Source organism: Lichenostomus cassidix, chromosome 8, assembly GCF_008360975.1.
Source record: "Lichenostomus cassidix isolate B80296 chromosome 8, HeHo_3.0, whole genome shotgun sequence".
In the NCBI taxonomy this organism is placed as follows: domain Eukaryota; kingdom Metazoa; phylum Chordata; class Aves; order Passeriformes; family Meliphagidae; genus Lichenostomus; species Lichenostomus cassidix.
Window position 1 is genome coordinate 491,768 of NC_139489.1, and position 15,683 is coordinate 507,450.

The window sequence follows — 15,683 nt, forward strand, 5'->3', positions numbered from 1 at the left end:
GGGACTGCTCTGAACGGCTCGGTGCTGGTGAGAGCACCCGATATCCCATGGCCAAACCTTTCCCAGCGGCACAGGAGGGCTCCTCACGGTATTTTTGATGCTTGGTGCTCAACCTGTGCCGTGAGGAGCTCCTGCTGCCCTGTGCCGTGGCTGGGCGCTGCAGGCTGTGGCAGCTGCGTGTGGCACAGCAGTTGTCACACTGCACTTGTGTTCGGCGCTAAAAGGCAGCTCTGTGCTCCGGGCTCTGCTGCCTCCCCAGCCACCCTGGGGGAGCCAATCCCCCTCTTCCCCCTCTCCTTCCTCATCAAGGAAACTCTGTAGTTGGTGTGCCGCAGAAGAAGAGGAAGAATTCCCTTTTGTGTACTCTCGAATTTCTTCTGGCAGCTGGAAAGATCTAATGGGATGTGGTAATGAGGGGAAAAGCTTCCAGGAACTGGGATCTGGGCTTACCGAAAGCGAGGAGCAAAAGCATCGTGATTATTAAAGATATTTTTTAATTGGAACATTCTGCTCCCGAATCCTTCTGATGCAAGCTGCGGGCAGGGAAGAAGGGAGCAGCAGAGCAATCCTCAGCCTGGCAGAGGATGAAAGGGAGATAGCGCGGGGAGAGAGGCACACGTGGGGCCAGCCTGGCAGCGTGGGGTGGCAGCGCTGCTGCGGGGACAACTGTGACATTGTGCGGGCCAGATGTGCCCGAGGCAGTGTGGGAACGCTCGGAACGCCCGATCGGAGCTCTCCTGCCATTCCTGCTCCAGCGGCACCCTGCCTGGGCAACTTCTGAGCTGCGGGGGGAGAGAATTGCTGCGGGGATCCAGGCTGGTCCCAGCAAGGCACAGTCTGGCGCTGAATGTTCAACCCAGATAAGGGAGTGTTCAACCTGAGATGTTCAACCTGTGATAGAGACGTTTGGGTGAACAAAGGGAGCCAACAGAGCTCCCAGCTCAGTGCCTGCAGCAGAGGGATCTGTGTGGTGATGAGCACAGGGGATAAGGGGCTGCTCTGCGCTGGCTGTCTACAGGGAATTCATCTCTCAGGGGATTTTTCGCTCCTCGTTGGAGGTCTCTAGGTGTCCCACTAGAATTCTGGGAAATGATCTGTCAGTGGATTGATGTTCCTTGGTGAAAGGCTCTTGACGGCCTGGTAGGATCTGTCAGGGAGGATCTCCAGATGCCCTGCTAGAATTCTGGGGGGAAATGTCGGTGGTTTATTACTCCTTGCTGAAGGTCTTGGGTAGTCCTGGTAGAATTTTGGTAAATCTGTCAGTGGATTTTTGCTCGTAGGTAAAGGCTTCTAAATATCCTGGCAGAATCTTTCAGTGGATTTTAGGTCCTTGGCAAAGGTCTCTAGATGCCACGGTAGAATTCTGGGAAACAACAGCTCAGTCGGTTTTAGCTGCTTGGTGAAGATCTCTGAACGTCTTGGTGGAAATTTTTGGAACTTATCTCTTGGTATTTTTTCTTTCTGCTTGGTAAAGGTCTCTGGCTTTGGTAAAGGTTTTCCTGGTAGAATTTGGGGAAACAATCTGTCAGTGGTTTATCTGATCTTTGGTGAAGTCTCTAGCCTAGAATATTTTTTTTTCCCTAGGTAGAATTTTAGGAAATGGAAGTATCAGAGTGGCAAACCCTCCAGAAAGGTCTGGAGATTCCAGCAGGTCCCAGAGGTCCCTGAGTGGAGCTGCCCGTGCGGCTCCCGGCGCAGGCTGGGACTGCGTGCCGAATTTTGGCAAAGGGGTCAATTCTCATCAAGTATTCCGCGGGGAGAGCGGGACGGGGAGAGGCTGGGTGGGATGTGGCGGGGCGGGGAGGGCGGGGCGGCAAGGCCGGCAGAAGGGGGCCGAGCATCCCTCCGCTCCGGGCCGGTTGCCAAGGCGACGGCTGCGTGGCAACGGGCTGGCAGCGAGGACCGCCCGCCGCCGAGCCGAGCCGCCGCGCAGAGCGGGCGCGCTGCCCTCCTCGCTGGATGCTGCGGCGGCCGCCCGGGAGCAGCCGCGCTCCGCCGCTCCCCGAGCGCCGCCGAGCCGCGCCAGCCCTTCCCGGGAGCAGCAGCGCCCGCCGAGCGCCGCCGGGGCCGCAGCGGAGCGGAGATGGTGCGGCTGGTGCGGAGCGCCGGGGGCTCCCACCAGCGCCTGGCCATCGTCTGCCTCGGCCTTTGCTGGCTCCTTCCTCCCGGCAGGATCGCCGCGCCGGGCGGAGACTTCCCGGGCTCCGCCGTGGACAATCTGGTGGTCAGGAAAGGAGACACGGCGGTGCTGAGGTAGGAGGCGATCGCGGGCGGAGGGACAGAGGACGGAGCATCCCCGCGGCTGTGGCATCCCCGAGCTGCCCGAGGCGCCGGCGGTGCTCCCGGCCGCTGTCGCTCTCGGGGATGCTGCGGAGGCGCGGCTGTCCCCAGGCCCGCTCGGGGCGCCCCGGGGATGCGGGAAGTTGTCCCCAGCGCCACCCGCCACCGCAGCCCTGGCGCTCCGGGCCGCTCGCCCGCTCCCGGCGCGGCTTCGTTCCGCGCCTTCCCCTTCTTAAACTCTATTTAAGAAGCCCTGGCTGTCGCTGGAAGTTTAGAAATGGGTCGTTAGCGTGAAATGATGCAGTTTTGGCTGCCGGCAGCAGTTTGGGGGCTCTGCAGAGCGAGCAGCGCTGGGCTGTGGCAGGGAGAGGACGATTGCACCCTGCCAGGAGCGTTGGCATCGGCGGTATTTATTTTGATACATATTTCCGTATTTCTCAACGATTGGAGCAGTGGCTCCGTGCCACGAGGAGATAGATTTTGTTTGCCGTGGCTCTGTTCTGCCTCTCCTGATGGACCCTGAGCTCTGGATCTCCTCGCTCTTGGCTGGAGCAGGATTTGTTTACCAGCAGTCAGACACCACAGTGCACTCGAGCCTTTCGCTCCGCTCTGTGCTCAGCAATCCTCTGCCTGCTTTGGTTATTCCCCATCCCCCCGCTAACTTTGTATCCACGGGTGGTACTTTCACCTTGATCTCGCTACACTTCAAAAACCCCACATTTTCTCCTTCTCTGGAATACGATTGCAGTTGGTTGAAGCTCCTGGCTGGTGATAAATCTCTGATTTAATTAGCAGCGCTTCTCAGCTATGAAGCCTCTGTATTATTTTTTGTTGGGCTGTCACTGAAATCTCCAGGTTACAATGCGTTTTATCCATAAGCGTTTTTAATGATCCAACAATCTGCTGTGAAATGCTGCACGAGGCATTTTCAGGAGGGATTTGGAAGCATTTTCAGGCTGCTCCTGTTGTAGTAGCTCCTGCAAATACAGTAGATGTCTATGTAGGGCAGCTGACAAGTGGTTTTTATGTGTACCTCAATTATCCTCTGTATTTTGAGACGTGCTTCAGGTCCTCGTGCTTTCTGTTGGCACAAATGGAGAATCGAAGGAAATAATAATTAAAAAGTGGTTTATTTGTGCTGTTTCAGGCTTGGAGGTTGCAGAGTAAGTAACTTGGTGGGTTTGGAGGCTGGTAAGGCAGAGACTCAGCCACTGTTAAACACTCAGTGCCTAAATATATTCAAAATTCCCTTATCAAACGGTGGTGTGATTGCCGCCCGGGCTACCTGCTGTGGGTTCAGCCGGAGCCATGCAGGTTCCCAGGCCCGAGGCTGTGGTTGGGGCTCGGTGCTGCTGCAGCTGCACGGGTTACATAAATGAACCAGGAGCTTCAGGCTGCAAACATCGCTGGGCTGTCCCTGGGGAGCTCCAGAGAGTGTTTGGTACAGACAGGCTGCTCCAGGAGACACTGGCAGCGCCGCGAGCCCCGGCATGGAGCGATGGGTGCTGGAATGTTACAGCTGGGGCTCATTCCTTTGCCCTGCGATTAGCTCCTCTCCTTTCCCGTGCCTTCAGCAGCCTTGCTTTGAATCCCCCCGCTTTGAGCCGCCCCGCTTTGAGCCCCCCGTTATTCTGTTTTCAGCTGCTGCTGTAACCTGAGAGGGGAAATGCAGATCGCAGTGGCAGAAGCAGTGAGCAGCAGCCCCAGGCTCTTCACCCCGAGTCTCTCTGCCCATCTCTCTGCTCCTCCCAGGCTGTCCCTCACTGGGTACTTGTATTGGGAATATATCTCAGTGTGCATTTCGGTAATTGCTGTAGGTATTGGAAGCAATGGGAGCTGGCTCTTTGTTCAAACCCAAATTCCAGGGAGCTGGAAAAAGCCATGTGGGTGCTGAAAAAGGAGTTTGTTCCTGCCGGGTCTGCCTGGAACCACCTGAATTCAGCTCTTCCCGAGCTGGCTGTGCTCTGCAGCTCGCAGCCTCTCCCAGCTCCATGGCCAAGGGCTCAGCTCCTCACTGCCCCGGGCTCGGCTGCTCTCTGCCACCCAGGGCTCCAAAACTCGCTCGCCCGTCGGTGTGCAGGCAGAGAGCAGCAGGTTGAACAGTCCCTGCCGGGACACGGGCGGCACTGCACGGCTTTAGTCAGCATTTCCGCGGCTCTGAGCAGCTCAGGGTGGCTCATGGCTCGGGGCTGAGCTGCAGGTGTCCCTGGGCCAGGGGACACAGCCCGTGTGGGGTTTGGCTGCAGCTGATCGCATCGTGTGCCTGAGTGTGAGAGCAGAGCTGATGAACGGAGCTGCCTGGGGGAACCGAGGATGAACTTTGACTCACGAGTGTCGTTTTGAGCTGATCTGTCAGGAGGGAGCAGCCAGCCCCGCTGGGTGGGTGAGCTGAGCAGCTCCCAGCCTCAGTTCTCACATCAACCTTTCGTTGTCTTGCCCGAAGATGAGGAAAAAAGCTCCCGGGGCTGCTGGGGTTTTCCAGGAAAGCCTCTGGGTGACAACATGGAGTAAAATAAGTAGTTCAGCTCCCTCATTTTGAAATAATTCATATCACAGTGTAATTAATCGATTTTGCATCAAACCCATGCAGCATTTTCTTAGTGCTACAGAAGCAATGCTGTGTGAGGATCACTCCCATCCCAGTGCTCCTGCTCAGCTAGATTGCCCACCCCTCACCCTCCTGAACCCTGAGGGGTGAGTGACCTTCCCACCTGTGCCCAGGCCCGTGGTGGGGCTGAGGGATGCTCTGTGGTGCTCAGGTGGCACTGGGTGTTTGGATCCTCCTGTGGTGCTCAGGTGGCACTGGGTGTTGGGATCCTACTGTGGTTTCCAGGTGGCACTGGGGTGTTGGGATGCTCTGTGGTGCTCAGGTGGCACTGGGTGTTGGGATGTCCCGTGGTGCCCAGGTGGCACTGGGATGTTTGGATCCTCCCAAGGGCTCCCAGGCTCCCCAGCTCTGGCAGTCACAGTGCCCACATGTCCCTTCCCAAAGGACTGATGGAAGCCAAGGTTTGCCGAGGATGTCACTGGGCACCTGCTTTGGCACAGAAACTCCTCAGCCAAGGGCATTGTAATGAAAAGTCCTCATTAGCTGAGGAGTTCTATCGGTGATTAGTTGTTTCTTTACCCCCTGTAATTAAATCCTGGTCTCTATTGTTGGGTTTCAATGGGTGATTGATCCCTGCAGTCGCAGCACTGTTTGTGTTTGTTGAAGTTATAAGGAATTCCGTCAGTAATGCAGTTGTTTTGCATGGCAGAATCATTTTGGGAAGCTGCTGATTTTCAGCAGCAGAATTCCATCCTGCATCCTTTCTGTGTTCTTCCCAGGCAGCCAGTTAAGATTTCATGAGAACACACGAGGAAGGCAAGAGCAAGTTCTGAAACCATGATTTCATTAAAAGAGTAAACTGCTGCGTTGTAGACTGGCAGCAATTCAGGACCCAGGCTGTGTTTTCAGCTCTGCCCTCCTCCCCTGACCCTTTCCAAGCTCTTCTGTTAGCAGAGGGATCATCCTGTGTTTCAGCATGTCCACCTCGCTGACAGCAGAGTGGCAATTTCGGGAGAGGAGTGTTTCAGGGGAGGTGACAGCTGTAGAACACTTGGCAGGGAGCCGGCAGGGGCAGCCCGTGTCCCCTGCCGTGTCCCCTCCCGTGTCCCCTCCCCTGGATACTCAGGGAAGGCACAGCGCTGCTCCTCCCTTCCTGGGGGTGTGGGGAGGACAGGAGAGCTCAGGTCAGGATGGCAGCAGGAGGAATTCTGTGGGAAAAGCGAGAATTGCCCTTTTTCCTGCTGCTGTCCAGCGATGTGTGTGGGGCTGCTGGGGCTTCACACAGCCCGGGGTGTGGAGCAGGGGTGTCAGCAGAGCCTGCACAGCCCACCTGCAGCTGGGAACCCAAATCCCCTCGGATAGCGGAATGTGCAGAGCTGGAGATGATCAAAAGGGGTTTTCCAGCAATGAAGGGTTTTTATCGTGTGTTTTGTTTTCCTCAAAGCTCAGGGATAATGAAAACAAGTCGAAGTGAGAGTACCTTTATAGTACATTTACAGTACCTTTACGTTGTGTCAGCACAGCAAATTGAGCTTTAGAAGTTGTTGTGGTTTTTGAAAAAGCAGATCTTTTTCCCAGTGTGTGATTGTAGAGGAGTTTAGGGGATGTGTGCTCTGCGGTCTGTAAAATACTGTGGGTTCTTCCCTGCAAAGAGTTAAAGCTGGGGCTGGGCTCCCTGGGTGATCCCGAAGGCTGGCAGGGAGGAGCTGTACAGCTGTAGGGCAGATGTGTCCAGCTGTGGTCACACAGAGGGCTGGATTCCCGTTGAACCTGGCTGGGAAATCCAGGGGTCACTTCTGGCCAGCAGGTCAGTGAAATTCAGCCCTGTGGGTGACCACAGTGGTCCTTTGGCCATGGGGGTGAGTGTTGTCTGAGGCTGGGGCAGCCAGTGGTCACCTGGGAGGGGTGATTGTCCCAAAATGCCTTGTTTTGGTCACAGGTCAGGAGATTTGGGGCTTTTGGGGTTGTTTGCTGGGTAGGAAATTCTTCATGTGCAGCCTGGCTGCTTCTCTGCACCTCGGAGAGTTCCAGGTGTGTGTGGTGGGCAGTGGCACTGTCCCTGCCATGGCCACCCGGCTGGCACTGGGGACACACTGGGGACACACTGGGGACACACTGGGGACACACTGGGGACACGCAGGATGAGCCCCAGGCGGGGCTGGAAGGGCTGAAGCACAGCCCAGCACTGTCCAGGGCTGTTTGACTGTCAGCAAAGGCTTGGGAACGAGGGCAGCAGCTGATCCCAAACTGCCTCCTCCGGTGCCTCCTCTTCGAGTTCCTCAGCTGCTTCTCCTAAATTCTGCTTGTGGAAGAAGTTGCCAGCTGGGGAATGGGAGGAGCAAGTCCCAGTGTCCTTGTGGCTCTTGGTGTCGGGGAGCACCACTGCCCCAAAGGTGGGGAGTGTGACCTTGTGTCCCCAGAGGGACCCTGTGGGGAGTGTGACATTGTGTGACCAACAGGGAGTGTGACATTGTGTCCCCAGAGGGACCATGCAGGGAGTGTGACATTGTGTCCCCAGAGGGGAACCATGCAGGGAGTGTGACATTGTGTCCCCAGAGGGGAACCATGCAGGGAGTGTGACATTGTGTGCCCAACAGAGAGTGTGACCTTGTGTCCCCAGGATCCCTGCAGGGAGTGTGACGTTGTGTCCCCAGAGGGGAACCATGCAGGGAGTGTGACGTTGTGTCCCCAGAGGGCCCATGCAGGAAATGTGCTCAAAAGCACACTCCAGCGTTTGGCCACCACCATGGATTTGCCCTGGGGCTCCTTGGCAGTATTTCGTGCCCTGCAGCAGGACTGCCATGGATTCCCCAGCAGAGCTCCTGGGAACACCCAGCTCGGAATGGTTTCCTGTGCAGCTGGAGAACCTCTGGCAAGCAGGTCAAACAAACTTCAGCTCCAGAACTGATAGCTCCTCAGGGGGATGTGGGTGCCTCGTTAATATTTAGATTATTTGGGGGAGCAGTGACTTTTGGGCATTGGGATTTACCAGTTTTGCCTTGTTTTCCAAGAAGAGCTGTCCTTTATAGCTGAGAGTCTTTGCCTGAGGAGTGATGGTGTCCTGGAAAAGCAGTGACACGTCTGTCAGATGTTCCTCATCCATTGTCATTTGCGTTAGTGAGAATTCTGCACTTGGAAAGGAAGTTCTGCAGTGGGAAGAGTGGGTGGATGATGAGTTCATGCAGCAATTGGAATTCTGAGGAACTGTGTGCATCCCAGCACTGCAATCCCCAGTGCATGCTGGCTGTGGCTCTGAACACAGGCAGATGTGTCTGTGCACAGTGCCACACATACAGAACTTCCCTTCTCTCCTTCATGATTTCAAAAGGTTCATTTCTTGACTTCCATACTCTTGGTATTCTGGTGCAGCTTCAGGTCATAAATCCTTTGGCTCCACAGAGCTTCAGTGCTGAGCTGTGGGACGTGCAGGCTCTGTGCACAGCCCCAGAATATGAAGTTGTCGTTTGCAGAAGAATTTCCCAATCCCTGCCAATTATGAAACAAGCACATTATGGCACTTGCCTCTTGTCTGCGCGGCAATAATAAATAAATTCAGCGTAAATTAAAATAATTTATCATTTTAAATGATGGTGAATGTTTCAGCTGTTCTGCAGAGGAACTAACAAAACAAGGAGTCAGTAAGGGATGAAAACTGGGATTTGTTCCAAAGGGCTGTTTTGTTGAGGAGAAAAGAGACTTAAATGACTTTTTCTTGTCACGGTGTGCAAGAGCTGAGTGCAGCTGATGTCCCAGGGGCTCAGGGGACTGACTGATCCCAGGGGACAGCCAGCTCCAGATGGTGAGTGTTGGTGCTGCAGTGAGGTTTCTCCCCTCCTCTTGCTTGTCTGGAAAGCTCTTGGTAGCCAGGAGTTATCCCTGTGGGATCTCCTTGGGAGCTGAGCCCTGGCTGAGGTGGGTGGGGTGAGGCAGAGGGAACTGGACACAGCCTGGAATGAGCTGCTCACAGCTGCTCACATCTGCTCACAGCCACCAGACAGAGTGGAATGGTGATGTGTGACTGAGCTCAGGCTCTCCCATTCCCCCTGGCTGCTGCTGCCCACTGGAAACGCTCAGCTTGACCCAGCAGCTCCCCCATAACCTTGGCTCCCAGGAAATTGTGGTGTCACTGGATTTCAAACCGAGCTCTAAGTGCAGGCTGACCAAATGGAAGCGTTGAACGTGGCAGCTGATACTCTGCTGAGTGGCACTTGGGGATGAAGCTGCTTTATGTTGGTGACACAGTTCAAAACAAGCTGCACATTATTGTCTCTGATGCCATTTGCTGTTGGATCAGAGTTTCAGTATCCAAATCCCAGTGGTCAGAGGCTGCTGAGGGAGGGCAGAGCTGTGCTACAGCAGGGAAAAAGAGCTAGGAACTGCCTGTTGGAGCTCCAGATCTCATCCCAGCCCTTCCCAGGGGAAAACATCAAAGTATCACAGCTGGGTGGTTCCTTTTTTTAAATTCTGGAAGTTGTCTTGAATCATCTTCCTGCCAGTCCCTCAAATCATGCTTGTGTAGGCATTTCCTAAGGATTTTTGGGTTTCTTGATTGTAGGTGAAGCGAATTTCAAGAGTAGGTTTGTTCTACCAGATTTTTAAATTTATAAGATGCTTTTAGCTTGATTGTGAGAGAAATGGAGAAGCAGCTCCAAAGGAGGTTGAGTTGAACTCACTGCCATAAATTGCAGGTGAGGCTGTCCTGGACTTGGAACGTTTAGAGGAGTCAAATGCAATTCTCAGTGAATCCCAAGTGTCTGATGGAGCAGTGGCAGTGATGAGTTTCCAAGGGAGGAGAGCAGAAAGGAGGTGTTGGCAAGAAGCAGCAGATAAATAAAAGCTCAGCCCTGTGCCTCTGTCAGTGTGTGACTGAGAATTCCAGACCCAAACCCAGCCATGGCAGTTCTGTCCCTCTGACCATCCCCACTGAGCAGCTTTTAATGGGGTTGGGTCAGACAAACTCAATTATTTAAAACAATGAGCACAACTGGACAGGAAGGTTTTCAAGAGGACTGAGAGTATTAAATTGGTGCAGCTTAGGATCTGTGGATGAGGAAGCATTGAGTTGGTTGCTAACTTTGACAGATGTGAATGATACAGGAATTTTGCAGATATTCTGTTGCCTAGAGAACAAAATCCTACCTACCAAAACATTTATTTGTATAATATTCATATTTAATATTTTGCTCATAAATTTGATGTGGTGGTAATATATAATGTTTATAAAATTATTGGGTAATTAATTAAAAGCATGTATGCATTCATCTCAATGTGCTATATCAGAATTATTTTGAATTAATCATAGGAATTAAATCAGGAAACCTTGAGAGATTTTTCCCTGTAATTTGCAGATTTTGCTGTTCTCTCCATGCCCTCTGGCCAGGTGAGGGGAGGGAGGGAAGGTGGTGGGAAGTGACCATGGGGAGGGAGGAGCTCAGCATCCCCAGGTGTGCAGAGCTTTGGTCAATCCAGGAGGAAATGTGTTATGAAAGTGTCCTAATTACAGTGAGCAGTTTTCCCCCTGGCTGGAACAAGCGGACTAGAAAATTGTACTAGACTTTGCATTCAGAGACTATTAAAGAGCAGAGGAAGAGAGAACAAAATATCGTTTTTGTCACAGCTCTTTTCTTTTCTTTTTTTTTTTTAACATGGAGTCTTGCCCACGGTTGAAAATCGTTTTCAAATTAATTTAATTAATTGTATTGAGTTTGTGACTTTTTTTTTATTTTAACGGTATAAACCTTCTTCATGTTCTGGTGGGGAGAAGATGCAAGTGCTGAACATAAAGCACAGCCTGCAAATTAACTGTGGCTAAGGAGGTCATCTGGGGAGGCTGCAGCTGGGGGACAGGTTGGGCTGAGCCTTCTGGGGAGCCAGCAGGGAAAAGGTGAGAGATGGTGGTGAGCAGAGGGGCAGGAATTGGGCTGAGGGGAGATGGTGGTGAGCAGAGGGGCAGGAATTGGGCTGAGGGGAGATGGTGGTGAGCAGAGGGGCAGGAATTGGGCTGAGGGTGGTGGTGCAGGAATTGGGTGAGGAGATGGTGGTGAGAGGGGCAGGAGAGGAGATGGTGGTGAGCAGAGGGGCAGGAATTGGGCTGAGGGGAGATGGTGGTGAGCAGAGGGGCAGGAATTGGGCTGATTTGGCAGTAAGGGGCAGAGTCAGTGGTGTGGTGGGAAGGGCAGGAGGCAGAGGGGATCACAGCACATCATGTGTCCTACAGGAAATGTGGCTTTAAGGGGAAGGAGGGCAAATTTCAGTTGGACATTTAGGGAGAAATTCTTCAACCCAACACAGTCTGTGGTTCTCTGGGTTTTGCACATTCTCAGCTTTGCTCCAGCTTTGGCTTTTTGCTGTTGGTTTGCTTTCTGCACTGTCAGTTCCAAGCATCACCCCAGAATATTCCCCCCAGCTGTGGCTCAGGGATTCTCCTGAGGTGGATTCTCCTCATGATTTCCTGTAGCTGTGCTGACCAGGTCAGCTATCCAAACTGGCATCCAAACACCATTTGGGCTCCATGGAAAACTCCTGAGTATTTCCCCCCAGCCAGCCCTGGAATCTTGATTTCTGACCTGACCTGCCTCTGCCCTGAGTCACAACTTCAGCTCAGGGATAAAGAAATGCACTGAGTCATCCTTAACCTTCTCTTCCACTTTTTTATTTGCATAATGCTTCAAAACAATATTCCTTCTGAGCCCTCACTCGGTTAATCTTGTAAAAGGAAAATGGATTTGGATGTGTATGAAACACGAAAAGTCACAGAATCAAGAAATGGATGAAATTCACAGAAATCAAGTTTTCAGGGCAGTCAGCCCAGAACCATCACAGCGGAATTAAAAATAAATTTGGTTACAGGAAATCATCTCCTCTGCTGTTCCCTTTACTGGGCTGATATAAAACAGAGCAGGAGGCAGCAAGGCAGTGCACTGGGAGGTTTCAAGGGTTATTTGAATTAGGTCCCAAGCACAGTTCAGTGCTCAGGCTCAGTGCTGCTCTCCTGGCTGGAATGCTGTGGTTCTGTGGCATGAAGAGCTTCCCTGCAGCCCCAGCAGTGCTGGAGGGAGGGAGGGAAGGGAAGGGGAGAGCACAGGGCAGGGGGCTCAGTGCAGGTGGCCAAGTGCCCAGGCTGCCAGCAGCTGTCCTGGGAGAGCCCAGGCATCCTGAGCTGTCAGTTATTGATGTCACCACTTGGGCTCCATTGCAATCCATCAGCCTGCAGGGGAACTCGGAATGTCCCACAGAACTGCTGCATGGCATGGGATGGACCTACAGGGAGCTCTTCACCCTCCTGAGCCATGGGGCATCTCCATCCTGTGCCTGCCAAAGGGGTTGGTGTGGGAGGGACACAAACAGGACACAAACGTGTCACAAGTGTGTCACAAATGGGTCACAAATGGGACCAAATGTGTCACAAATGGGTCACAAATGGATCACAGTGGCGAAAGCTCAAAATAATCACTCCAAGATTTGGGGAGAAAACATGGGGAAGGAGAAAGGGTTCTGCAGGATAATCTGTAGGAAATGCTGCAGCACTGGAGAGTCCCCAGTGTCCCTGATGTCCCCAGTGTGCCCCACATCCCTGATGTGCCCCATGTCCCCAGAGTGCCCCAGGCCCGCTCATCACCTGCACAGGGCCGGCCTGTGCCAAGCTGCCAGACTCATCCTCTCACTGCTGACCAAAATCTGTGTCACCTGGAATGGTTTCTGCGTAGATTGCTGCTGTATTTGGAGAGCAGAACTGCTGCATTTATCATTCATAAATTAGAAGCAGATGAATTGCAACACTTCTGCTGGTAAAGGGTTTGGGTGTGGAAGAGAAATCCCTCCCTGGGAGGGGCTGAGGCCCTGGAAGAGAATCCCCAGAGGAGCTGTGCTGCCCCTGGATCCCTGGGATGCCCAAGGCCAGGCTGGACAGGGTTTGGAGCAGCCTGGGATAATGGAAATATCCCTGCCAAGGCAGGGGTTTGCAAGGAGATAAACTTTAAAGTCCCTGCTGACACAGTCTGGGATTCTGTGAATTTCTTCCTGCAAGAATTCTGTGTTTATGTAATTTGTTTGTTTGGGTTGGTTTGGGGTTTGTTTTGCTTCCTTTTTTGTTTGTTTCATTGTTTGCTTTCACTTTTTCCTTTTGTTTCCTTTCTGCCCGTTGTGTGTTTTGTTGTGCAGCTGTGTGTAACATCCCAGATTAACAGCGATTTTCTGGGAATATTGGCTGAGCCTGATCAGGCATTTCCCTCTCAGCAGAGCTCTGTGGCATCGACATTCTGACCTGTTCTGGGGGAGCTTTTTAACATTCCTGAGCCTCAACCAAACGGAGAATGTTCCTGTAAAGGTTCCAAAAACATTTCCACCAGCTAAGAAGTTCTTTAAATAGTTCTCACCGAGTGAGGCTGCTAATTTGCATGACAGCTTGATTAAACCTAACCTGCTTCCACACTTAATTTATTTTGAAACTGCCCAACATTTCCCTTCCATGCCATTAATTTTACATTAGCAGACTGGCTTGATTATTTAAGGGGGAAGGGGATTTTATCATCTTCAGTGTGAGTTCAAATCCATACTGAAAAATGGGCTGAAAGTGGTTATAAATAACAAAAGGCTTTGCTGCACATAAAGATCTGTTGGCCCTGGGGGTGTGGTGCAGAAGGAAATGAAGATTTAGGTGGTTTGGTGATCATCTTTGACTTCAGCAGAGCTTGGAATGCAAATGTGGCTCCATATTGCAATGTCTATTCTGAGTGTGTGCGTTTGGGGACCCAAAAAGGCAATATTTGAGGTGCATCTCAGGTGCTCCATTTTCCCCAGGAAGTGATATTTTTAGGAGAACAGAGCCTCAGCTGCTCTGGCAGAGCTGTGCACTTCCCTTTTGCAGTGGGTCTGGTGCAGAAATGAGCCACAGCTCTTTGCTTCCCGTGATGCTGCAGCTGGGATGAATTTCCTGCAGAACAGAGCCCAGGAAAGATCCTTTCACACTTATTTCTACTCTAATTTCATCAGCTTCTCTTTCCAGGGCAAGACTTGTGCAGCAGTTAACAGGGTATTTCAGATTTTTCTGCAAAACTGGAGCTAAACTAAAAATTATTTAGGTTATCAACCATCTGTTCTCAAAGGATGGTTTCATGAATGTGGCTGTGAATGCATTTTTTAGGTAAAGCTCATAAAACCCTTTTTTCTTTTTTTTTTATTTTTTTTTATTTTTTCCTTTTGAAGAATCTTCTTATTCCCCCCTTTTGCCATGCAGGCAGGTTCTGGATCCTCCTGGATCCCCTTGGTTTCTCCCTCATTTCTTCTCTCTCTGCTCTTGGATGTTTAATTTGCAATCTCCACGAGGATGACACAGAGATGTGTTTCCATTTCTGATTTCCATCCTGGATTTGCAAACTGAAATGTTCATTTTATCTCCTGAAATGTCACTCTAGATGCCTACCAGGAGCTCAAACATTCCATTAAAATACATCAAAATCCCTTCAGTCTCGTTTCCAGTCCCAAATAAAGGACTTTTGCACCACCTGGGCTCCTCTCAGCTCTCCTGCCCATCCTCATCCCAAACCTGCTGATTCTTTCCATGGAACATCCCTGGGAAAGGAGAATTCCCTCATGGAAATGTTTTCCAGCCCTGCACAGCTGCCCGGGGCAGTGCTGTCCCCAGCCCTGGAGGGGTTTAAAGGCCATGTGGAGGTGGCACTTGGGGACATTGGCAGTGCTGGGGACAGTTGGGCTCCATGGGCTCAGAGGGATTTTCCACCCTGAACAACTCTGTGACTCTATGAAAACTCCTGTTTGGCACTTTTAACCTTGATTAATGACCTGCTTTCCCTTCTGATTTAAGAGACACCTCCTTGCTCTGTGACACTCCTTCAGCCCTTGGGGACAAATACTTTCCCAGCTCAACATCTTGTCCTCCTGCTTCAGAGTGTCCTCTGCTTCCAGCCTCTCCATCTCACCAGGAATAACACATTTGCCTTAACCCCTGGGTTATGGGGCAGGAATAACCCCAAACATGAATTTTGTAGATACATTTCTAAATGAGAACTTCTTTCCTCAATCATTTTATTTCTGATTTTAAACGGTGGTTATGGATTAATCCCCCATTGCATAGGAGGTGAGTGAATGTGGCAGAAAACGCTCAGGAAATATTTATTTGTGACAGATTGGTGAGTGAGAGGAGTCAGCCTCCACCAGGGCTGGGTGCATCTCGTGCTGCAGTTTGCAATCCCACATTTCTGCATTCATGGATGGCTGGCTGAGGGCAGCCCTGGCCTGGCAGGGGAAGGTCACTCCCAGTGTCACTGCAAAGCGTCACTGTCACACCAAGTGTCACTGTCATTCTCCTGACGTCTGCAATAAGCTTTTGCCTTTGATCTTCATGTAGCAGAGCCAGGCTGGGAGTTTGTGACTCTCACAGACCTAAGGAAAATCAGCAGTGTGGGATCAGTGCTGAGGGTGGGTGGAAATGACATTTTTGGTGGCTCTTCAGCAGAGAGCAAGGGGAGCAGCTCTGGTGTTTGCAGGAATGGGTTGAGAATTCCTATCAATTGCTGATGAGAACATCTGAGAACCCCAGAATCCCTGAGGCTGGAAATCCCTCCAGGATCAGAGCCCAGGCTGTGCCCAATCCCCACCTTGTCCCCAGCCCAGAGCACTCAGTGCCACATGCAGGAATTCCTGGGACACCTGCAGGGATGGAAACTCCAAAATTCCCTGGGCAGCTCCTGCCAATCCTGAGCACCATTTCCATGGGGAAATTCCTGCTGGCACAGGGATGAGCAGAACAGCAGACAATGAAGAGGGAAGCTGCTCAAAGGGGCAGCCCACTAATCTGGATCCACTCTAAAAATCGATTTTATGAGCCCTAATGCAG

The 15,683-nt window shown here is 51.9% G+C and overlaps 1 protein-coding gene across 2 annotated transcripts in view; it reads left to right on the plus strand.

Annotated features, from left to right (window-relative positions):
• The first annotated feature begins 1,949 nt into the window (after window positions 1-1,949).
• NEGR1 (neuronal growth regulator 1) overlaps window positions 1,950-15,683 on the plus strand; it is a 166,612-nt gene continuing 152,878 nt past the window's right edge. The window contains exon 1 of one of the 2 annotated variants that reach the window (XM_085067361.1): window positions 1,950-2,253. In XM_085067361.1, coding sequence (XP_084923487.1) covers window positions 2,084-2,253 — 170 coding nt within the window. In that variant the 5' untranslated portion in view covers window positions 1,950-2,083. The remainder of the gene's footprint in view (window positions 2,254-15,683) is intronic. The other variant, XM_085067360.1, reaches the window with a different exon arrangement.